Genomic DNA, 26,366 nt, shown 5'->3' with positions numbered 1-26,366 from the left:
CTGCTACACTTTCCAGCACTAATTGGGCAACCCTGAAAGATCCCCTTGCTGTGTGTGTGTGTGTGTGTGTGTGTGTGTGTGTGTGTGTGTGTGTGTGTGTGTGTGTGTGTGTGTGTGTGTGTGTGTGGGGTCCCGGTCTAAGCAAACCACCCACTCAGGGAAGTGTGTGAGCTATACTGTTCTGATTAAGCACTGCCCACAAGGCCCCAAGCATGTCAGCAGGGCACCACGGCTCTGTTTACTGTGTAGTGCACCTTGGCCAGGCACTGAGGTGAGCACCACGAGCCATAATATTGACATACGATGGGAACCTATGACTATCCCTTTGGAACAGTGGAATAATTTTTTATGCAACTGCAAAAAATAAAATAAAGGTCTCTATGCACGTACCGAATACATTATGATCGTGACTCCAAACAATGACAAAGGAATGCAGTGCAGTCAACAGCCACTTGATATTCGCCAGGACTGTGTTGCGTGGCCGAGGTGCTATGTGGGGCTCACATTGTGTGTCTCTCCTGGCTTCATCGAGGGTGACTCACATAGCCCATGATATGTGTATAATGCATTTATGAAGATGGGTATTAACTGACACAATTTAGATTAAGTGCCTCGCTCAAGGACACATCAGCAGTATCCCCTGCGCCTGCATTTGAACTGACAACCTTTGGGATCATTAATCCATTTAGGGCTCAGAGGGCTAGAGCGGAGTAAACAGAAGGCAGGTGTCCTTTAGAACAGTTTACCAAACAGAACGGCGCGCTCAGACCATGAATTCATGCACAATGTTCAGGCAATTACTGAGCCTGCAAACCATATGGTTAGAAAAAGACGCCTAATAACAGTCTGCTGTATGTTCTGTGGTTTTAGATGAAGGACACGGGTGTAGCGCATGGGTCGAGGAATTGTTGCTGTGCACTGACGCGTGACTGATCTGTGAGAGCAAAGAGCATTATGTTAAAAAAAAAAAAAAAAAAATCACCCTCCTGAATACATATACATAACGTGTTTCTAAACTGATTACTACATCGAAAGAAACAAGTTGAGTACTGACATTTTCTCCCCACAGTCTCAATCTCCTGCTTGCTTTATCAGAAAACCCAACAAAATGTTTCTTCTTTAAAAAAAAAAAAACCCCATTACCGTTTCATTTCCTCTCTTGCCGTTGTTTTTCCTCTTCTCATTATTCCATCCGTTTCATCCGCTGCTTTTATCTCTACGCAATAGTTCATGTTTAAATGTCTCTGGACCACTAAACTGTATAATTAGGACCTGTCACTTCCTCTGCGGCAAAGTAAAGCAGGAGGGGCTTCAGCGAGTCGCGTCCAGGAGAAAATCCTAAGGATTTAGATGAAGGAGCTGGTGGAAATGTTACGGACACAAGCCTTTGAATTTACCTTCTCGACGGCTCTCGCCGGAGCTTAACAGCAGCCACTTCTGAGGACGAACTCAGAACTTTGGGTGGCTGCGTTGCCCGAGACCGGCTGGCCAGTTGATTGGCTATTTTTGAAACCGTTTATGTAAGCTTCCAGCGTGAGTTATTCTTGCTCCGTGCTTTTAATCTCTACAAAGGAGAGCCTGAATGAATTATTCATGCGGTTGTATACAGTATTGCCCCTATTATTAACTGCAAGATAAAAAAAATATATATATCTACCTGCAGAATAACTCAGTCGACAAAGCAGCAGCTGAGTTGATCTCAGAAAATAAAAATGAACACACCCTGAAAGACTCACATGCAGCATTTGTGAGTCACTCCGGTGCGGTTTCCAATACGTTTGTAGAAGCTTTCACTCCATTTGGCCAACGCCATGTTAGCTGGAACACAGACTGTGACACAGAATGTAAAATAAATCAAGTCTCGTGCCTTACAAACCCATTCTATCAGTGTCAAGTGTCAGGGCTTAGGAAACAAAAATGAACCCTTGTGGTTGTTAAAAGTTAGCTTGCAGCACACTTTTGACATTGGTAAGAAATATTTTCGTAATGTCTGGTACTATACATTGCCATTGATGTAAGCAATTTTTCTTTTCTTGTGCCCTAAATCAGAGCGTATTGGACTCCTACATAAAAGGTTTTCTTTTCTTCATTTGACCTCAACAATGTCTAACCACGCCGCTTTTGTGTTAGGGAGATTGCTTCCCAAAGGACCGAGTGTTATATCACGACTTCCATCTATGTCTTCTTACTCTAACATTTTAACATTGTCCCTTCTCATTTTAGACTATCATGCAATCAATTTATTAGTCATGAATAAAACTGCTACTGTGCTGAAACGATCCATTAGGTACATTTAAGTGTGATTCGAATGCACCTGTCAGCACAATATTTCGGAGCAGAAAGCTGCCTCCTTTTGATTTCAATTATGCCGGATATTCATTTTTCTCACTCTTTTTTAAGCGTCAGGCCTCGTGTGGGTTGGGGATAATGTGATCAGTGTTTCTTAGAATTACTTACTTTATTTCACACAAAACACAAGTAGGGTATATCTTATACCAATACCCTGCAGAATAACAGGGCAGGAATTGTTTATTTTTGTCTTATGGCCAGTTGAGTAGCAACTCCTTTAATTTCCCAGGGTTCTTTGTACCATTATAAAACATAAAACAAAAACAGCTGGCCTCTCCGTCTGTTCCGTTAGGAGCTGAGGGCAGAGCTCAGCTCCTAACGTTACTCACTGAGCAGACAGCAGAGCAGAGAGGCTGCGGCAGGCACAGAGAACCAGGTGAAGCTAAGGTTACATCTTACTTAAGTTGGCAACAACTCAAAGACAAAGTAGAAAAGTGATATCTGCATCTGCTTCAACCGCAGTTGTTGTACACAACCACAGCACAGTGAAAGCTGTCCGTGTGAAGCCTGGATATCATAGTTGGCTACAAATCTCAAAATTCGACAAACTCAGCTATTGCGTGAGGCTGCATCCACACTAGTAGAGTATTTCTTTTAAATTTAAAGTGAAAATGCTCTCCTTCCATACATCACAGCTAAGTAAAGTCGAGTCATTTAGCAAAAGTTCATTGAGGAAGATGATCTCTTTGAGCATGCCTTTGACATTCAGAAGCACAGTTTTCCCACCTTAACTCCACCGTTTCATTCTTATCCAATCACAACCTGGCCCACTCGCCTTCAGCCACTGTGAGCTGTCAAACTTCAAAAGTGTTCTCACTCTGCTGTCATTACAGCAAGGTGAAGTTTGTCGACCCACCTCCATCCCGTCGCCACCTCACCTTTGGAAAACCTGACCCTCTCCAATCAAACCCTTTCATCAGAAGATTCCTCTCACGGAGACCTTGAGCTCCTCATCATTGCTGGTGTCGAGGCTCCAGGGGAGCTCCTTAGATTAACCTAATTCTGAGGACAGCTTCCCGTAGTGATTTACTTCCTGCCAGGGTCTGAGCATCAGAGACTGTTCTTCCTCTTCATTTTACTTCAAATGTTTCAAATTTTATTTCTTCTAACTGAAATTCTTTCTATGATTTTTTTCTATGCTGCACTTGTAAAGTTAATATTATTTCACCATAACTCATTCTATTTCCAGCCTTGTACTTATGTTTTCATCACACACTCACTTTCCTGATAATGTAATATTTCCTCATAGAAACAGGCCCATTATACTTGTAGTATGTGTATTTTGCATTGCAATGATGATGGTACCCACAACATCATGAGTCCCGATTTCACCTCGTCTCGGCCGTTAAAATATCTGTCACAATTTTTGTTATGTACTGGGACAAGAGAGGAAACCATGGTTCTGCTTCGCTGTAAACACTTCTGATTGTAGAGGGTCTTTCTTATGATGATCTGTGCTACACTACCTGAAAATATGTCCTCATCATGGAAATGCATATTTTATTTCTTCTCCCACAGTCCTCACAATCAAATCAACCATTGCTACTCCCTCAAGGTGAATTACTTTGTTCCCAGGAAAGACATACCCAGCCAATACTGTCGAGTGGAAATCAGAGAAATCAGTGGCATCCGCAGAGACTGTAAACCTGATCATCTCTGAATGGCCACATTGGCCTGTCAGAGAGAATATTGCTGTTTTGCAGGTGGTCGTTTTACAAGTCAACACATCTAAAGGGAAAACCTGAAAACAAGCCAACATGTATTGTGAAAGCAGTCATTTTCAGTAGTGCGACAGATTCAAGAACCACCTCCCACCCTGGCATTTTTTGTCATGGAACACTAGCATCAGCATTAGCACAACATAATAAGGCATCTGGCTCAGATATTCCCTTAAGTGAGAACATGCCACTGAAGTCATTCAGCACAGCACCTGTTCCCACATGTACCTCTGCATGTGACGGCAGATACTGAGCAAAACAGCGAGAACTAACCTCACAATAACTGCACTGCCGATTTCTATTATTTTTTTTATTTTTTATTTCTTTACTTGTTGAATGGCCCTGAGGTGGCCATGAAAACAAAGATGACAGGTTTATCCTCTGCAGGCTTTGAAAAGACTGCCCATTAGCAATGGCACTGGCAAAACCAGGGTGAATATTCTGACATGAAAGCAACATCCACACTGCACAGATATGGAAGGCAGCAGGGGCCTTGTGTTGGCATCAAAGACAGTGCCTGGATTGAGGTTTGCGGCAGAGAGACATGGCCCGCACACTTCCACTGAAGATAACTGCATGTTATAGAGAGAGTAGGTACTGTGGAAGCTGGAAACTGATTGCATGTCTCAGGGAAGTGCTACTGTGGCACCTGACAGTGTCTCGCACAATACAGTACACATTTGGTGTGTGTTAAATCCAACAATCAGCATGCATATTTGACAGAGGTATGGAAGCTTCATTAGCTACACACGTTTTAATTTGTAGTTCCCAGGGCTGAATGATAATTAGCTTGGAGCTGTAAACCCACTTTTCATAATGCTGACTGGGTATGAGGAAGTGAACAGCGAACTTATCAGAGGTAAGTTTCATGACGCTCTGTTAAAGCAGGCTTTACAGATGTTCATAATCAACCGTTTACAAGTCAACCAACATTAAGAATTTTGCCTGATTAATACTTTGAGTTTAATTGTTAATATATGGGTAATATATATTACAGATTCTCAGTCCTGACTAAAAATAGACTACATTGTGTTTTCATTGACTAAAATACAAAGGGTGAGGTTGACTGAACCTTTTACGTAAGGACTAACACTGCAACTACATTTTTTAAAAAGCTGATAAGATAAACACAAGTTGTAGAAAAAGTCATGGTTGTACATTTCTGTTGTGATGGTGATATGCAATGAGATTGAATATAAACGTCCAGCCTTTGCCTCAAGTGGGATAAAATTTAATGACTGATGTGGGTCGTAGCTAGAGTTTATTCTTTTCATCATCCAGCGCTTGATTTGTATTAATGCCTTTAATTCAGTGTGAGTTGACAGCTGAATATTGCACGGAACAAAATATAACTAAGCTAACATGGTGAATATGAGAGCACCAGACACTACAGACTGAATGATTACAACTACATTGGCCTTAGCTGCTTAACTTTAGATGCAGTTAAAGGTGGGGTAAAGTCTGCTGTTAAAAGACTGATGTTTGAACTCAATAGCAAAACAAATACACCCGCCTATTTTGTCAGTGCTCCTTTGGACATGCATTGCTAAGGTAAAGATGGAATGGCACAATCCAGAGCATCTTATCAATGTCACAAATGATTTGCTGCTGTCTGCTGACACTAAGCACTGTGCAGTATTAATGCTGTTTGATCACAATGCTGCCTTTCACACAGTAGACCACCACATTCTTTAAGAGCGCCAAGATCACTGGCTTAGGGAATCTCAGGCTCTGTCCTCAGATGGTTTGCCTCCGAGTCCTGTCTAGAGAGGAGTTTTCAGATTCTTTTTTTTGTCATTTTGAATATACATGCTACTTGTAAGCCACATTATGAAAAAACACAGTGTCCTATCACTGTTATGCAGACGACACGCAGTTGTACCTCCCTTTAAGACCTGGCACACCTGGTGTGCTGAATCGCCTGTTCGGCTGCCTGAATGACATCAAGCACCGAGTGGCTGGTTGTCAAAGATAGAGAAAGCAAGAGAGAGAGAGAGAGAGAGAGAGAGAGAGAGAGAGACACAGAGGGAGAGAGAGAGAGAGAGAGAGAGAGAGAGAATGCCAGCTCTTCAACAGTACAGTAGAGAGCTTTCATTTGTTGTAAAAGGTGTAAAAGAAAAATTTGGATCTGCCAGCCACGTGTTGTTTTATTTATTTCGAGACAATCCATCCAGACTTTTATCTGTTCCCACCTGGATTATTGAATTGCACTACATTTTGGAGATAGCTAGACCACCCAGCCCCACGTTTGCTAGCTAAATCAATAAATTTGGGCCATTTTACTCAATCAAAGTCGGACTCGCCATCGGGACTACTGGAACAAATCTTAGTGGGCTGTCAAGTGGGCCGCAGTGAGCTGTCAAAACACCCATGCCCCCCATCAGTCTCTTTGCCCCTAACACCATCACACTGCCGATAGCAGATGTTCCTTGCATGCACATGCCAAAAAGTCAAAACCGCAATCCCATTCAAAACTTCAAATGCTGGCGATGGAAGAGTAAACTGCTCATTTTTCTTCCTCTGGTAATCCCCAAATTAGCAGTGTTAGCATGTGCCAAATTTACCATCTCCCACTCTAACCGCCCCCTTTCCCCCTTTCCCCCCCCTCTTCAAGTGCTTTGTCCTGAGCACAAGCTTGAGCACTTTGTGTTGCTGATTTGCTATTATTTGATATTTTTCTATGGTTCTGTTTGCAACCACTTGGTTTATTTCCCAGTTATAGAGCCTGGCCGGTGTAGGAACAGATTTTTTTTTTCAGCACACAGAAAAGGGACGGCTAGCGGACTGTGAGGAGATATTCATTGAATTTAACAAAAAGTGTTTTGGATTAGAATCGCTTGCTCGACCTTTAAGGAACAGAGAGTTGCGAGGAGAGAAGGCGAAAATGGTAGAGATGAAATAAAACAGAAAGTCAGAGTCAGACAGAGAAGAATGAAGAAATCTAAAATCTGTCTAAAATTAGAAACCTATTGAGTGGAAGTCTCACAAATCAGCTGTTTAACATTAGCAAAGATTGAGTGACTGTCCCTGCCGTGGTGTGGTCAGGACATAGCAAGACCCCAATTAATGTCAATGGTTTTCTTCTACAATTAGACTAAATCCTCTATATTTTGTGTTTTCTTTTGTGGCTAAAAATTAAAGTAATGTTTCCTCCTAAAAGAACAGCTCCTTTCATACTAGCTAGTTAAAGGAGATCCTGAATACACATTACTGCTATACATACTATAATGCCATGGAGGTCGGGGGGCATTTTCAATAACACAGCACTAACCTTTGTGACTGGTTAAAGTGCTCTGTGTTCCCATAATAAGTCAAGTGCTGAGGGGACTGTTTTAAATTTTCTCTTGAACAACACCAGATTTTGTTCCGTTTAATTGGATTACTCTTCAGTAACAAACCATGTGTGCCATCTGTGCAAAATAGCAAAGAGTTAATACACTGTCATGAATCTACAATTAATCAGTGAGTCTCAAATAGGGGCATTTTTCACAGCTGCCTTTCATCAAGCACAAAATGAGATAAAAAATTATATGGTAAAATATGCTTCAGTATTTCATCAGCACTGCAACACCATACATTAAATTAGACATTTATAGTGCGTAGCCTTTGACATAAATGGGCTTTTATTAATCTCTGTGTGGCGTGGCACTTGTGTTGCCTAACTTTTGACCACAGTGGAAACAAAACATAGCACTATTCTCAGTGACATTGATTTGCTCCACTGCCTCTTTCTCCATTTACTAATAATTACCAATGCAGACTCTCCAATTACTTTGCTCCAACTAACATTTACAGCAGTCTGAAATCCACACACTCATTATGCAGATGACAGAGAGAGAGAAACCAAACCTGCTCAGAGCGACTCCAATTAAAATACTTTAGCTATGCCAACATAGAACCAAACGACTTATGACAATTCGTACATCCTTTAGCTGATGAAGTTTCTAATCAACCATGAGTGAGCTAAATCACATGCTAAAACAGAGATTATAGTCGATCATCTTTGTTGGGGAGAATTTCCTTGATTGATTTCTCAGACTGGAGTGGAATACAGTATATGTCTATTACGAGATGCATCTCATTCAATGCTGATAATTTTTCAATAAGAGAAACTATGGCTTCCAGAAATATAATGGAAATTACTTATTTAATGTGAGGTCACCCACATCATTTTCAACAGCAGTGTAAGCTGGTTTTACCGTTCCTAACTCATGGTTCCCTGGGATCAAATTCACTTTTCATCTGATAGAAAGCTTTTCTTGTGTAAACCCAAGATGCAACATATTTTTTTTTTTTTTAAATGTCCTCTACACAGCTGCAATCCCTCTGGATTGTTTTTAATTCACTGAAGGGCATCGGAAAGATAACCGCGTGTCAACACTTCTGATTTCTTGTCCCCATAGGGTCAAGCTAATGTTTACCTGTGATCCCTCCAATCTCAACTCGTGCTCACACAAAGATCTTACATTGAAGATAATGTAATCAGCCACTCAACCTTAGGGAATATCTCATCTCCCATGAAGATGCCTCAGTCCCACTTACGCTACTTAAACTCACTGGGAATAAGATTACAACATTCAGAAACAGATGGTGAAGGTATATGTTGACCAATCAATCAATCAATCAAACTCGTGACTGCAGGACAGGTCCCTCTTCTCACCTGGACTGAACAGAGGTGAATTCAGGGATCTTTGATTATACCTACTGGAGAGATATAAAGTACATGAAGGAAATTTCATGTTTCCCAGAAGCTTTATAAAGGCTGAGGTGTTTTCCATGCTCAGCATACCAAGCAAACTGTACCACCCCTGTGCCTGCACTCGTTCTTTTAAAAGCTTCACCATCACTCAGGCTTGAAACTCTGAAGTCAGCAAGTTTTGTCTGTAACCTGCTGACACGAGAGGCATACTAAGACTGTTGGGTTTTGTTTTTTTTTTAACTTAGCTTAACTAAGGAGCCACAGATGAGATTACGAAATGTTGTCAGAGTAGCACGATTAATTATCATGAAACACAAGGAGATGATAACTGATTGATTAAAGATTTTAATTGAAGGGGCTCTGAGGAATCGTTTCAGCTCTCTGTGATGAAAGACTGCAAGTGTTGACAGATGATTTGGAGCAAAAAAAGGTTTTACACTGTTCAACAAAAGAGCCTCTGAAGGAAAATTTACACTGGAATATCTATCGGAGAGAGTAGCTTCATCTTCTACACAAAAAAGACTATACATTCTGCAATATTATACTCACAAGAACATGCACTGAAACAGGGTTACTTCTGATCCAGCCTGTTGAAAATACACATCTCAACTAGTGTATCTGCTAGAGTAATCTGTAAAATCTCCCTACATAAGTAATACTGAAACTCATGTTATGAATACACTTGTACAGTAAATAGCAAGTGGACAAATCACAGCATGATGTTCAATATAAATAGTGAACTATTTCCCAGCCCCCAAAAAAGGAAGATAGGTCTCCCAGTAGACATGTTCTGAAAACTCAGTTCAAGTAACTTCACTTTAAAATTGTCCAAAAGATAACCTGTTATTGCCTCTCCAGTCACTCTCTGTCAAGTTTAATTTTGAGGCTTAGCTTTCTCACAACACAATAACACTCCACTGCGGTTTTGCTGTAGGATTATTGCAATTATGTGGATGCTCAAAACCTCGGAATGGGTGAATGCACCATTTTCCACCCCAAATAATTTTCCCTATCCCCTATAATTGTAGTGATTATAAGAATATCAAAAAGCTTCTATAAAAGATAGCATAGCATCTATTTGCCTAAAACGGTTTGCCTTGAAAATGCATTTCCATTCAGGCTTTAATTCACCGGGACACTTAATCACTTTGGTAGTAATTGAAATATATTAGAAATAGAAAGGCTGGATTTTTTTTTTTTCAGAAAGTACAATGAATTGCCTGGCAAATGATGAGCATGAAGATAATCCATTTGGAATTGATTTGGATGTGCAAATCTGTCTTTTATTGTTTGTCTGCATCACAACATGGGTACAACGTGAGGCTATAAATCGTGTTTTAACTAAAAACACTAGGAGCATCTTAGAGAGTTTTTGAGTGCACTTTAACACAAGCATCAGACCGGATAACCGAGGCTACACTCTTACAATGCTACAATGACCCTATGGTTTTCTAATGAGTAGTGTCCCTATGCATTGACTGGTTATCTCTCACTTAACACGACAGACCGAAAAATACCACATATTTGAGATAATTTCTTGTCATTGTGTGGAAAATAAGTATGACTTTAAGAAGATTGTTATTTTTTCTTCACAACAAGCTTTAATATTAACTTTGACTACACAGTTTATTAAATAGGTTTGCAACTTTGTAAATTCCCATCTAAAAGAAATTTGTCTGGTTTCTGCAACAAGCTGAATGACAATTTAAAACAAGTCGTGACAGGCTTTGAGTTTCAATTTGATACAGTGGAGGAGGTTAACTGGAGGTCTTAAAGGAGCCCGCTGCTATGAAAGCCTTCTTAGTCATTGCTCTGGCATGTCACCTTGTCCACTGATTTCCATCTGTATTAAAGCAAATCAATGGATGCCCGAGTAATGAATCTGATGAATACTTTAGTATAGTCAGCTTCCCTTAGGCAACAGTAGATAGACCCTAATATGAGCAATATGTCTGCTTCCCACACTTTTTTTTTTTTTTTACATAAGACAGTATGATTTTTCTCACTGCAAGTAATAATTTTGCATGTATATCTCCAGCTCCAGCAACAAAAACCCAACTTGACGCAGGTTGCCTTGCAACATTTTAGTGTTTAATTCGCTAGCCAAAAAATGAGGTCAACTGACGTGCCCAAGGCTTGATCCTGCAATGTGGACAGACCGCGATAAGTATCTGTGAGAGGACTGTGAGAGACAACAAAACATTGCTGATCGCATTAAACATGTGGTTCGTTGAGAGGGGATTTTGACATTTAATTAACAGTGACACACTCAGGTTTGCCCACATATGTGTCATGAAAGGTAAATAAGGTTTTCCCCATAAATGAGTTCATGAAACTGCAAATATCTGACAGCCAACTAATGTTAGCTGACTGATGAGCCCACTATATCTGCAAATAAACCAATCAAGCTGTTGGATATGAAGAAGGCTTGCTTATACTTTTTTTTTTTTAACAGGACTGACTGTGGCCTAATTAAAAAAAGTGCTGAAATGCAGGAAGTGGAAAGGGCTCTTATCAGCTATGTTTATGGTCTGTGGTAAGGAGATAGTCAACAATTCCTCCTTAAAATTGTGTCCTGTGGAGTTTGAACAGCCACTTAATATTCCTCAATTCTGTCTCACCAGCATCTGTGCCGGGGTGGGGGCACCAAGCCATTTAAACTAGATGTTGTCTCTGGCACAAGTGCTTATAGTAAATGTCAAGACCTTTCAGAGCCATAATAATGACACAGTTGAGGAAAATGATACATGGCGCCGCTTTTGTCCAGGATGAGGCTAGAAAACTCAGCTCCAGTACAATCATGTACAGCCAGAAAAGATTTTCATCAACTGGTCTGTTGACACGAGGCAATGATTTTAGATTTATACGAATACCAGACTTTCAAACTAGTGACAGGTCAATTTTGCACCATTACAGAGACTAAGGCCTGTGGTGCAGACCTTATTTCGTCGATGAGGGCCAACTGTCAAACTACATAACAAAAATAATCATGGATCGTTGTCTTATTCTCGCTGTGTGATGCCTTGCTCCTATCTATTTGCACTGTTTCTATTTTCTGCCTAGAATGTAAAATGTCAGCGCACCTTTAGGCTTGTTCTCATCACATTGTACATCTTTCACTAGGAAAATAAAATTCAGCCGTGGATGTACTACGAAAAAGAGCATCAAGATAAAAGGATAAAACAAACTTGAAAATAGTGCTGTAACTTGTAATCGTGTGGTAGCAGCTTACACTTAAGATTTCAGTCTCCTCGGGCTAAATTTACAGACAATAGCTCTTTGCTGTTTATCCCAGCTGCTCATCCATGTGGAAGAGACTGCCACTGATGCCATGTGTTTCCTGACAGCACAGGGAACTGTCTTTTCATCTTGCTGCTCCCCTTAAATTCATAGCCAGATGAGTCATTTACAGGGAAGAGTCAAGGTGTATTCATCTGAATCCAAATTACATGAAACCTGTACCAGGTTGGGGAAGAAAGGGGATGTGTAATCCCTCTGCACATTGCGCTTCCAATGTAAGATCACAGATTTTTCATTATGTTAAAAAAAGAAAAATGCAGCATATGTGCAAAACTTGAATATGCCCATTTAAGGTGCTTTGAAGAACTCGCTTCAAATACAAGAGAGGCTGAATTGGCTGAATTGAATGTTGATGATACACGCACGCTGTAAGGAGCTGAAATCATTTATTAGATGTGGACCCACTGTCCAACATGAATCAGAGCAGCAGTAATGCAGCACAAAGAACTGAAGAGGGAAATGAACATACCACAGCGGACGTGCCTCTCGGGAGCTACTCCATAATCCAAAGGCAGTGACTAATTGCGTGCTTCTGGGTTCGTCAGTATTTGAGAATGGACACATTCTTTAGCGAGCAATCAGCTTTGGGGCACGGCAAAATTGTCCTCTAATAGTCGGGGTCTCGACAACAGAGAGTCTCAACAAACAGTCACTGTTTTCTGCACCGGGTTCCTCTGAGTTGACTGTCAAGACCCATGAAAAGAATAGAGAAGGGGAAAAAAGAGAGCCATGGTTGATTGTGGTTGGAGAAAATGACTCTGCCCAGACAGAGTATGCCTTTGTCATCAATTGGGTGAAGACAGTTTTTTGCAATTAGATGCACACCATACAAAACAAGGGGAGCAGTTTAACAGGCTTATAATGTCCACCAGGTCAACAGGTGCAAGCAAGAGATAACATCATATTGGCAGCATTCACATGAGTGGGGAGGGGAAAAAAGGCCAGTGAATGGTTACAGCGTGTGCTGAATAAACAGTTTATTAACTACAAGAGTCAGGCACTGAAAGCATCTTGAGTGTTTTCCCTATCCATTTACTAGGTTTCTAGATGGCATTTACAGAGGCAGTGACCTGCTTGTGGCGAGAGTTGCCTTATTCGGGGGGGGGGGGGGGGGGGGGGGACTTGTTTATGGAGCTGATTCATAGTAGAGGGATAATCTCTGGCCCAATAAACCATCAGGATTCAGCCAAAGCTTCTGCCACTGATCACAGCCAACGCAGATTGACACCAGGGAATTAAACGCCCCCCTCTAAAGAGACAGTCGGTGGTACAAGTCTTTTTGATGGGACGGCCCTTGGGCGTAAAATGGAACATGGTAAAAAAACAAGTGAGCACCCCTTCGATGTTGCCAAGGCAATTCTGCTATGAGCATCCTCATAACGAAACACCAATCTCTATACTGCCACTGACGATGACCTTATGTCCGACACAATTCAGCTTTTTACCAATCTAGTAAGGGGCAACAAAGACTAAGGCCGTGCTGAGTGGAACTTCAGATGGTTGGCTGCTCTGTATTCAGGTCCACGCCCAGGAAACCTCTCAGAGTCCACATCCACAGAATCCATATTGAAATTGGCCAAAGCTCGCACCGCTCAGTTTTTCCTCAGAGCCATCAAAGCGGATATTTGATATTGGCAGTAGCAGATATTATCATTATACAAGTACCCCGAAGAGTTTGCTCTTTTGTGTACACCAAGGAACACCACACAGATGCAAGTTAATGTCTGAAAGGCTTTGGTCAAAAACTTCCAAAAGTTATGGTGTGCTCTCTGTTCCTTTAGAAAGTAGCTTACTCAACTATTTATACATGTTTTGTTGTAGTTGTTGTTGTTGTTGTTTGGGAGGAGGGGGTATCGGATGACGTATTTCCATTATATACTGAAATAAGGACAACGGTTAAAACACTCTTTAGGGTGTGGGTGGGAACCACCACGCCCGTGACGTTAATGTACCTGTGCAGGCAGCTGGCATCATAAAGTACGTGACGGAGGGAGGATGGTGGAGGATGGACGGAGGATTGACGGAGGGAGGATGAGGGAGGATGGACGGAGGCAGGATGAGGGAGGATGGACGGAGGCAGGATGAGGGAGAGATGGAGGGAGGGAGGATGAGGGAGAGATGGAGGGAGGATGGTGGAGGATGGACGGAGGGAGGATGAGGGAGGATGGACGGAGGATGGACGGAGGGAGGATGAGGGAGGTTGGGGGAGAGATGCTGCCTAACTCGGCTGCTGATCTCTTCAGGCTCGTTTTGAAACTGCGACATCAGTGTACACTCCGCACCAAACTGCATGTGGCCTATATAAATCCATCCATCCATCCATCCATCCATACATACATGCAGCCCACATGTCCCTGTTCAGCACTCATGGGGCGACAGCGGGAAATATTGTCATGCAGTTACATAAGCGACGGGCTCGTGTTGTGGGCTCGTGTGGTCACTGGGGCGACGCCGTCCCGTTCAGAGCCGCCGCTGCACACGCGCACGGAGGACGGCCCGTGCGCGTGGGCCGGTGCACTGCACGGAGAGAAAGTTGTCTTTGGAAAAACTTTGCCGTTTGCTGTAAACACTTGTCGCAAGAAGAGCGTCCTGCGCAGCGCGCCCCCCTCCTCCTCCTCCTCCTCCTCCTGTCAGGCGCAAAACCAGGACGGGATGGAGGGAAAACGACCCATTGTGTGTTTGCCCCTTCTTCTAAAAAGTGGCTCCTCAGACATGTGCAAAAAAACACGAAGCACCGGTGGCGAGGAGAGTGCGCGCTCGGGCTCTCTCCGAAGTCCGGACGGAGAAAAAGTGAAGTTGTGCGTGTGCGTGTGTGTGTGTGTGTGTGTTACCTCAGGAGAGCCGTGTCGCCCTGTCTGCTGACCACACTCTCGACCGAGGAATAGTCCACAGTTTGTCCGGCGGGCAAACAGGACGGCAGGAAGCAGCACAGGCTGAGAACGATCGCAGTGAGCCACTGGCCGGAGACGCACGCGTCCCGCACCGCGACCATTGTGTCCATCGCAGCTGTGTGGTGTTGTTGTTGTGGTGGTGGTGGTGGTCGCTTCTCCCCGACTCTTCTTGATGCAGAAACCGGAGATGGGGGTGGGTGTGTGGGGGGATGGGGGATGGGGGGGGGGGGAGAGTTTGCTTTAAAAGAAGGAAGAAGAAAAATAAAAAAAGGAAAGCCCCGACGAGAACGACGCTTTTAATTCCCACACTTTTCCTCCTGGCCAAGCAAAAGCCCGTCCTCCGCGTAGCTTCCCCTGGTCTGCGTCGTGTCTGTGCTGCGCGCGGAGCCCACCACTGTGCGGGGGAAGTGCACTCTCCAGTGGCTCGCACACCATCTAGTGAGGAAACGCGACGCAAAATGGGAGCAGACCTAGAAGCAGACAACCCCCAGGCTCTGATCCTGTTGCCATGCGGCCGTTTCCCGGGCAACCCTCTCTCCCAGTGGCTCGCGATGGAGCAGTAAAAAAAAAAAAAAAAATTAAAAAAAAACCCCGCGAAGTATCGATACGACCCGGGAGCAATTAAAGATATCGACCGGAGAACCGCCCCCTATTTATGCCCCTTAAGGAAATGAGCAATCTGGAGCGTTTGACTGGGGGGGGGGGGGGAAATGGAGCTCATTGACGGTGACGCAGGAGAAAATTCACAGGAAGGGAAAGATTTTAGTCTGATACTGTGAAGATAACACAGACAGCTGATATGCAAAGGAGCATCATTTATACATGTAAAATATATATATATTTTTTTTTTTTTGTGTAAAGAAAAACCCACAACACACTATGAAGACATCACTATGTCCCGTTGGGAGGTTTAATACTATTTAATATGAGAGAGGAACAGCAACAAAAAAAAAAAAAAGCATGTGGGAGCTCTCTTTCTCTCACACACACAGACACAGGGGACTTGCAAAGTTTGTTTTAGAGCCGTCGCCCCCCCTGCATTATGCTGCTCTAAGCCTTTTGACTTAGCCTACATAATTCTTCACACACTGTGCAGCCGTAGCCGTGGAAGAGACACACATTTCTCTGAGGTGACATGTTGGCACGGTGCCATTGAATCATTGCAGTGGACACGTGGCTTGTTATGCATAATATAACATGGGGCAAAAATGTTCCTGGTGGACATTCAACCAACTTTAAACCATGCAATCGGCCATTGTCAGTATTTCAGGAATGTTTTACAAAATTATTCTTTGGGAATAACTGTGGGATATTCCAATTTGCTGAAAATGTCCAAGTAACAGCTGTTAATCCATGGTGTAAGTAATCCCTATTGTTATGTTTAACCCATGCAGCCGTTATTGTTTCATTGTTTTCATTTGCCGTTTCGTTGCGGATGTTATCGTCCAGTTTTGACTTTAAATAAAGTATCCTATTCTTTTCTTCTAAATCCCAACAACACCTTCTTCAGCTGAACTGTTACACTTTGTTTTGATTAACTTCCCCCAAGGGGATCAATACTGCTTCATGATATTTTATCTTAAAATCTTATCTCACAGACCAGAGAGCCAAGATTGCAGTCTGTGATATTACCAAGGTGCACTGTCTGGAGCTGCTCCATTGAAATGAAACGGAGTGAGTGACTATGAGCTTCTGAAAGGATTTCTAGCTTTATGCTCTTCCCTTGACTTTTGTTTAAAATCCACAAAGTAATTCTGGGATGTAGTCCTTTTTTTTCATCTTTGGTTATTATACTACCTGAGGGTATAAATTGTTTATCTCAGTGAGAGAAAAAGAGTTAGGGACACATTCCTATTTGCAGGCCTGGCTGTGACAGAGCCAGGAAACTGGTTTCCAGAGGTTATAAGGGACATTTCAGTGTGTTGGAAATGAGTCAACAGCCAATGTTCCATGACAAGCAGCATTAAAGAGGGGGAGTGAAAAGTTCATCTTGTCATAAACACAATTCCAATTTGCATAACTGAAGCTCCCTCTACTGTTAATAGCTGTGATAAGACCATCTATACAAATTCTTACACTGTGGTTTTGTGAGAGATGTGTTTTGGACTGGTCTGAGACAGTAAGATATTTCCCATCCTACTCTTGTCAGTCACAACGTTGAAATAAGAAAAAAAATCTCTGAGCCCTTCAAATTACCTCTGAAAATGTACCTTCCCATGCATGAAAGCTATAATTACAATGACTCCATTCAGTGTTAGGGCACTGTGCAGAGAGGGGAGAAGAGTGGCAGTCTCTAATATTCAACTCATCATAACCTCAAGAATTATGAATGCGATGAAAGAGATAAAGCATGTATAGCATAACTGTTTTGGGTAATGGATACCTCAGACATTTCTTCAGCGTTTTCATAACCAGCTGTCGTTTTGAGACCAGAGCAAAATCAATGCAAGCACTGAATGAAGTGAAACAAGAAAATAGACTGTTTTTCTCAGGAAAGCATGTTTCCCTGTTAGATTTAAACATATGCATGTGCTGCCGGCTTGCTGCCGGTTGATGAAATGGCTTGCTCCCGGCTTGCTGCCAGTTTATGAGATGGCTTGCAGCAAGCTAGCAGCAAGCCGTCAGCGGGCCGGGGACAACAACAACACAACTGCCAGAGACGGGCACAACAGGAGAAGAAAAGAAGCTGTTGGTGAAGTCACAGAGGGAGCACCTAAAAGCAGCTCAATGGGGGCAGGTGAAGACACTTTAGATCCTGGGACAATGGGAGTAATTCGACTGCATTGCATGAGGGTCTCTCACGGTCACTAGAGTCGACTGCAAGCCATCTCACCAACTGGCAACAAGCCGGCAGCCAAGGTGGCATTAAGCCAGCAGCAAGCCATCTCATCGACTGTCAGTAAGCCGGCAGCGATCCACCTCATCAACTGGCAAGAAGCCGGTAGCAAGCTGTCCCATCAACTAGTAGAAAGTCGGCAGCAAGTCAACTCATTAACTGGCAGCAAGCCGGCAACAAACCAGCAGACAAGCAGGAAGTAAACCCTCTCATCAACTTGCAGCAAGCCGGCAGCAAGTCGGCAATAAGCCATCTCACCAACTGGCAGTAAATCAGCAGCAAGCCATCTCATAAACTGGTAGTAAGCTTTCTCATCAACTGGCAGCAAGCTGGTACCAAGCCATCTGATCAATTGACAGCAAGCCGGCAAGCAGCCGGCAGCCAAGCTGGTAGTAAACCAGCAGTGAGCCACCTCATCCACCAGCAGTAAGCAGGCAGCAAGCCATCTCATCAACTGGCAGCAAGCCGGCAACAAGCCGGTAGCCAAGCTGGTAGTAAGCCATCAGTAAGCCATCTTACAAACTGGCAATAAGCCAGCAGTTAGCTGTCTCATCAACTGGCAGTAAGTCGGCAACAGGCCATCTTATCAACCGGCAGCAAACCGGCAACAAGCCGGCAGCAAGTCAACCATAAGCCAGCAGCAAGCCATCTCATCAACTGGTAGCAAGATGGCAGGAAGCCATCAAACCAACATCTTTATAAGTGAACCATAAACCCAAGAAGAATGGTTTGTTTGTGTGTTTGTTTTGTCTTAATTCTATGCTAATAATGTGTCAAAAACCACTGAGGCATATGCTGCCTTATTTTGACTGCTCTAAGTGAATAATGAGCCTGAAACAAAAGGCCTACTAAGGACCTTTGTTGCTTTTTCCCCATGTTATTGCATGTTTTCACACTATTTTGTTCAGGTATATTTGGCTTAACACACAATACCAACCTCAGTTTACAGTCCCAATTTAAACTGAGTAATGCAGCATATTGAAAGCTACAGTTTTCTGAAGTAGTTAAGTGCATGGCTATTTTTCTGTAATTGGGATTTGGTTGGCTATTATGATAATGAATGAAATCCAGCAGGGAAGTGTGCCAATCGATCTCATCCGACATCGAAATACAAATGCTGAGCACTTCTATTAAATGCATCCCTGCAGCATGGGTGTATGGGACATGAGAAAGATCCATGATGGAAAATGTAAGGATAATTGATACCACATTCAAAGGATCCATGTTTAAATCCCCAAATTCCTCTTCGAAGGTTGTTTTCTAAATCAATGAGACAATTATAGTTATTGATGTCGAACAACCTCTGCAGTTGTAATTTGTTATTTTTACATAATAAATTGGCTTGTGTAATTTTTAAAGATGATGTAAAACATCAATATACTGAATTTAGTCATGGTAAATTTACAAACCATATTAATTATTCATTCACATTTTGTTTCATATCCTCTGGTTTAAAAGAGATAAAAAGCTTTTCTTTAGGTGGACGGCTTTTACACTTGTATGCGTCAACCAAACATACAAAACGATTAATATCAACATGTCTTCAGATCTGAAACAGAGGGCCCGAAACTCTTTCACATGTTCTTATCAGCAACCACTGATGGTCGCAATGTTGCAGTGGAGTGAGTCTCCTCGTGCACTGGTGCCTCTGTAAATAGAGGGAAAAAGCTACAGGGGCCACATTAATTAGAAAGAAAAATGTGGAAGACATTGTTATCCATAATAACAATAATCAATTATAATTTACCTACATTTCAAATAAAGGAGAATTTTGAGTCAAAGTGCAGATACCTGCAACACAACGATGGTTTGATAAGTGTTGGATAGGATAGTGTGAAATAGATTTTTTAGCTTTCTGAAACAGTTAAAAGTAGACTGGACGTGTCGACCTGCAAATTCAAAAACTGCACCATCTCAGTTCTGATGTTCAGTTTTCGAAAAATAAGGATGACCTGACTTTCAATGAAATACAAAAAAAGAAAAACTAAATGCCCTAAATTTTGCCCGGAGTTCCTCACATAACAAATTCCATTATGGTACGGTTCAACAACTGCCACTTGTATGTGAAGAGAGTAATACATTACATTTCTCGAACTGTACCTCGCTGTCAAAGTCCAGATGGACATTTATAACTCAGATATAGTGAACAAAACACATTTTGAACGAACTATGGAATTTGATATATATCGCCCCGAAGCAGTGATTTATTTTGAGCCTTTCCTTTCTTTGCCTTCCCTGCACTGCTCATGTGGGATAAAAACTACCGCACTCATGAGTCACAACTGATTTGTACTCTCAGACAGCACCTACCACATTTCATACATGGTGAATAGTTCAGAAAGCTCTCCGGGGTCATTAAAATATTGCAAGAAACAGATCTTGCAGCCCCACGAGTGGCGTTTACAATGAACTTTCCCCAGGCTGTGCAGCAGAGCCAGACAAGTTAAGAAGAGTGAAAAGTTCATCTTGTCACAAAATATGTTTAGAAAAGGCAACACTGGAGCATTACTGACATCTTTATAGGACACACTGTAGTTTCTTGTTAATTCTCATCACTTAAATGTGGAGCAGCTGTCTGGAACAGTTGAGTGCCCAGTTGGCAGGTTGCAGAGTGGTCCGTCGTGTACCAAGTATGCTTTAGGCTACATAATAATGAGACTCTGCAGGAACCAACAGTGGATGAGGCCACACATGAAGCCTTCCTAACACTGAACTGACGATTTACTTTACACAAGCTGTTTTGTTTCTGAGACTTCAACTTGTAGTTGCACTTGTGATTTCACTGGTCTTCCATAAACAAGAATTCCTTAATGGATTACAACTGTGAGGCGGACAAACATGTAGTTTACAAGGGGGTTTAACGGGGTGTGAAAGCAGCTGTCTGCCTCAGCTGGAAACAGGGTTGATGAAAGTGGACCTGGGTCGCAGAAAAACACAAACAATGGCGATGATCCACAACAGACTGACAACTTCAGTAGATATGAGAGGTGATGCAAAAATTGCATGGTAATCCTGGGAGTTGGGCCTATGACTATGACCGGATGACGGTCAGGTCGAGTCCTTCCTAAGTCACTTTTTAATTTTTATATTCTACGTACACTTACACACACACTTTTGATATAAATTTGTTGTATTTACTCTTTGATTGATACGTTTTTTGTATTCCGTTTTACTGAATTCTTTTATTGTAATGAAGGAGTTCTTTGTTTGCGGAGCAGTGTAAATCATCTGAGAACCTCACTGTGTGGGAAATAAAGTGTAACACTGCCTTCCGACTCCCTCGCTTTTCTTTTTTTATGTTCCACTCAAAAGACCTGCCACAGGCAGCTCCTGTTGGTTTTCTTTGATTGTCAGCACTCTGTATCAACCCAAAAGTTTTTTGTTGCACTGGGTAAATGTCGTGAGTCTCTGATTGAATACTTTGAACTGCTGTTTCTCTGAAGAAACCTTTTTTAGAGACATTTGCACCATTTCTTGTGTTGAACACTGTTCGTACCGACTCTCAAACTTCTCAGGAACTGATATGACTTGCCAGTCGATTTTTAAAGGGGAAAACCACAACCAAAACCACAACTCAAATAGATTTAACGTGATTTAGCCAAGCGTCAGTGTTGCAACTGCTTTAATTATCAACTGACCATGACATACAAATATTTTTGACCCAGTCGTCTACCTCACTCATTCTATCATGAGACTGTCACTCATGCCTTTCACTTAGAGGCCACTGCAAGCTCTACCGGAAACCTGTGTGTGTGAGTGTGTTGTCACAGATTTCCGTTTACTAACACAAGGTTGATTCAAAATCATAAATTAATTAAAGCAAACTCTAAGTGGATGCAATGTAGAGAACCTGGTCTGCTGGTTTGTGCAAAATAAAAATAAAAAAACCCCTTTAGGCATCTTCCAAGCTTCTTTGAGCAGAATAACTGGATGGAAAAGGTTCTCATACAGAAGGAAGTTTCACCTGAGCAATCACCTAGAAAGTAATCTTTGTTGAGTGGCGCTGTGCTACAATATCACTCAATGGATGCTGAGGAGAGCGCTTGCTGCGTGTCACCACTGAGTGTTTGAAACAATCTCAAATGTCAGCACCTAACAACACTTTGGCATGAACCCGGTCTAATTCCAAAGTTTATCCCTGTAATGCATCTTTCGGATGTATCACTCCATTAAACTGTAGCTGAGAAAGACAGAGCTTATGCGCAATGTTTATCTGTGGCAAGGTCTGTCTTTTGAAAGTAAATTGAGCCCTGAAAGTTGTTTTTTTTCTCCCTTTTCATTAACATCCCTGATTTGAGTTCATTCCTGACCTTGTCTGTGTCCAAAACAGCAGCACAACATCACAATCATCTTCATTGTTGTTGTCGGCTGCAGAAGAGGTTTCCTTTGACTAGTGCGTGTTTAGCCTGGAGGGAGTATTAATATTGCACCGAGCAACTGTAGATGCAGGTTGAGTCTTTTATTGAAAAAGTTTGAATCAAAACAGTTTTCCTCTCTTCATTTCTACCTGGAGAGATCTGCTTTACCTTTTTTTCCCCATTTTATTCATTTCTTATTTGTACTTATCTCAAACTCCTTGATGCAGTTGGTGGCGAATATGATTAAGTCTTTGAGGAGATCACTCGTAGGACAACGCCACTTTCGCTGACGGTGAAATTGCTACGTCGTAACAAGAGGAAAGGAGTCTTACAAAAAAATACCTTTTGTTGAATTTTTAGTTCATCATTTTTTGGGGGTTAATTTCCAAATATATGTACTCATCATGAAATTATTACAGAAATCCACTTTAGAAACTCATGTGCACATCACAGCAGATAAGTAAAATCTCTCAGCAATAACACAATTTTCCGCATGGATCGATCTTGACCTGTACACATAAATTAAAACCATTGCTGTTCTGTTATTCTCCTTCTTCAAATATTACAGAAACTTAAAGTCGTTTTATGTGTTTCAAATAAAATCTTGTGCTATAAAATAGCTCAAATGTCACCAACAAATTTAATTAGTTGGAAATTATTCTTTGCTCCGAGATAGATGTGACCTTTTAAGGTATTCCAAACAACAGCCAGGGTCATTAAAGACAATCACTTAATATTGAGCCCCTTTTTAAGGGGGTATCTAGTTTAAGGTGGCAACAGGGCCCAGCAATGTCTTGTCTCATGCTGTTGAATGTCGTTATTACATATTACAATGAGAGGGACCAAATCTATACTTTCAAAATCCTCAGAACAAGAATAATATGAATAATGATGTCAGTTTGATCTTAGTATTTCACCGGAAAATGACAACAATAAAGGGTAGCTAAGTTTTATATACAGCATTTGCAGAAAATATTATTACCAAGGAACGATGTTTCTCTTTCAATACCAGACAGATATAGATAATGCTTACATAATAGAGCTGTAGGCAATCTGGTTATGTAGCGTGTTTGGTATACTTGCTGGATTGCCCCCTTTTTATAAACAGATGTCACGTTATGCTGGATTAAAATGATGACAAAAACTATAAATGAGCTTGTAACAGTAATTGATGACTGTGACATGCAAATGTACATTTTATCGGAAGAAGTGCCCCATGACTGGTTTCACCATTTGGAAAAGCCCTTTGGCTTCAGGCTCACCCCTCTCCATGTGGAAATTTAAAAAGAGCAATGGTTACAGTGACAGGGTGTCGAGTCGCTGTTCTTTTTGGCACAAAAGCATGACCCCCACACCAGAAGACTAGAAGTTAATTTGACATCTCATCGAGGGTTCAGTTTTAGAGCTGTGCAGCACCCCTGCAGACAGCTGCCAAGGAAAACTGGGATCTTTATAGCAGGGTTTAATCTGTCTGACCTTCTGGCACAGAGAAATAGATTACCTTCCACACCTCCAGAGCCTCCGCTCTAACTACCTGCATTGCCTTATGCATACCAAAAAAGGATGTCTAACTGGTTCTTCATTAGTAGCTACATGTTCATCATTAGAGGCACTTTGTATTTTATCAATACGAGAAACAATGAGGTCCATCAGTGTTCTTCTAAAACAAGTCCATTTGATTATTGGATGAGCTTGTGTGCCTCTTAAACAATTGCTAATCATAAGCAGAGGCACTCCTCTGTGCTCATCTGAAAAAGCAGCTGTGACTAAACGTGGTGCAAAGTTGCATGAGTTCATCTGCTGCTTTTTCGCATTTTTCATCAATGAAAAAGAAATCAGTTTTTCCTCTCAAAAATTAAGTTCACATTGATGAATAAAATATCCAATAACAGGAGCAAAATAATATTTCAGTGGATTATCACAAACAGCTTCGGCAAACAGAATGTTGTTTAATGTGGAGAAAAAGCAGATATAATTGAATGAAAAAGCTATCACCTTGTGAACCCACAATGACAAAGGAGTATCAGCATCTTGTTCATTAACAAATGCTTATGGGAATAATGGAAAACAGAACAAAAACAAATGTGGATAAACAGCACAAACAACATCTGATGCATTAATACTCCTTTTTCCTTGCTCACAATTTCAATCTCAGTAGAACTCTGGAAGTGTCGTATTTTACCTTGAATCGGCCAGATTGGAAGATTCAGCAAGAAATAATGAGAAGTAATATGCCAAAGCTTTGCCACAGATGAAAAGCCTGAGGGTATCATGAATGCTCTAAAAATTGCAGAGCAGCCTACAGATTGGATGAGCCTTATATTCACGGCAAGCATATAAAATCCAATTTATTTGACTGCCACTAGTCCCCATGGGTACTATATTGGAAGGCTGACCCTGACTTGAACAAAGACAAACAAAGCTACAGTATATTGTTCACCCCTTGCATCTAAATACAAAGGGGAATAAAACAAGCTATTACAATTTCATTCCTCCTATACAGCACAACTTGTCTTTTTACCCCCGTGTTTACCCTTCACTTGAGGGTGTATTTATTCCTCGGGCCATTTTGCAGCAAAAGTGAGTGAGAAATGGAACAGAAATTCAACATGAATAACTTTCCAAACTCGAGAGATGCAAGCGATTTTGTTAGCAGCTTTGCTTTGTGGTCACAAATGCAGTTTTCACGTTGTTTTGACTCGGGCGAAAGCTTGAGTTCCACCTCTATTTCCCCACGGCTCACAACCCCAGCAACCCTCACTTGAATGGCGAGGATAGGGGTGAACGTGTCAGTTTGAAACGAAATGTTCTCTATCTCCTGAGGGAGGCCCCCTGCTCTATGTGGCCCGCCACACAAGGATAAATAACACTGCAGTGTTCACGGATTTTTAAAGGCAACTCGTGTGAAAACATGTACATTTGACGCGGAAGTAAAATCCTGTCAGTGCACTGATGTTGGTAAAAACCTAGATCTCCAATCCCCGAACCACTGATGGTGGATGAGGCCTGAGCCTTGAAGAATGTGAGTGTGGCATCCGGGTGTGATAGTATGTGGTGGGTACAAAGCTTGGTGTGAATATCAAGTGTCATGAGAGGAAAGGGTGAGATTTAATAGGGTGGTTAAATGACGGAAATCCTTGCTCCAGGTTAAACAAACTTTGAAAGCCAAAGGTTTATCAAAGGAGTCAAAGACGCATAAAGAAACTGATCTTTTAGGACCCTTCCTTACAGCTTGCTGTTTAAGCTAATGTTGGGTCCATGAGTTGGTAGCTGTCGCTTTCTAACTTTTTTAGAGTTTTCTTCAGATTTGTTTTAAAAACAAGTGCCTTATACAAGTCTTAAGTATATATATTGTATACTTGAGGACTGCATTCAAGGCCAAAAGGCCAAGACATAATGTTGCAGGAAAACAGGAAAGTATGCTCACCTAGTGATGATCCATGTTACACATGGTCATGTTGCTCAAACACTCACCTGACTAGTTCGCTGCTGACATGGTTCTTTTCATTCATTGCATGTGTTTAGCTTGCCACACAGTTTCATTTCATTTGCAGTGAGTCAACCGCTTTCATTTAATTAACATTGCATAAATCCTTTGTTTCTTTGTCTCTGTGTTACCTTTACGTAAGCATGGGTGCTCTCTACCTGGTTCTGCAAAAGGTGCGGCTGAGGGCTGAGGACACTTAAGTGCTTGGACCAGCTGATTGGGCTAAACCATATGCTGCCATATAATGGGGGGGCAGTTTGGATTTAGTTGGTTTGGCTTTGAATCAGTTGTAGTCGGCGTCCATCTTGTCTTCACCTTCACCCCTTCACTTCACAGGCCTAGTTGTTGTATTTTTGGTCTTTATTCATTTTTTGATTTTTTTCCCCTCACTGCCTGGTCCCTGCCAATTGCACTGTATTGTATTGCAGTGAAGCTCAATCAGATAATTACAGCAATGGTAAGGTAAATGTTATTTATATATTTAAAAAATATATGTATATATAATCCCATGTGGCTGCTTGCATACAGTACTTCTCCTGTTTAAATGTAAACTTGGTCAAATCAAATAAAAAGCAGGGCCGAGCTGCTAACATTACTCAAAACTCAAAAAGCATTCAGGAACAGCTTTCACACAACATTACCTGTGATCCCCAAAACATATGTTGTTAGATAATGATGTGCTCTTTGGACTAAGAAATACTGTGGGTTGTATCAAAGCTAGCCAGACA

The 26,366-nt window shown here is 41.8% G+C and overlaps 1 protein-coding gene across 2 annotated transcripts in view; it reads right to left on the bottom strand.

The window, feature by feature from the left end:
- The window catches only part of negr1 (neuronal growth regulator 1), a 128,802-nt gene extending 113,296 nt beyond the window's left edge, over nt 1–15,506 (bottom strand). Inside the window, exon 1 of one of the 2 annotated variants that reach the window (XM_035648039.2) lies at nt 14,898–15,506. In XM_035648039.2, the coding sequence (XP_035503932.1) occupies nt 14,898–15,067 (170 nt within the window). In that variant the 5' untranslated portion in view covers nt 15,068–15,506. The remainder of the gene's footprint in view (nt 1–14,897) is intronic. The other variant, XM_035648040.2, reaches the window with a different exon arrangement.
- Between the last annotated feature and the right edge of the window lie 10,860 nt (nt 15,507–26,366).

This window comes from Scophthalmus maximus, chromosome 13 (genome assembly GCF_022379125.1).
Source record: "Scophthalmus maximus strain ysfricsl-2021 chromosome 13, ASM2237912v1, whole genome shotgun sequence".
NCBI lineage: Eukaryota > Metazoa > Chordata > Actinopteri > Pleuronectiformes > Scophthalmidae > Scophthalmus > Scophthalmus maximus.
This window is presented reverse-complemented; position numbering and strand designations above follow the sequence as displayed.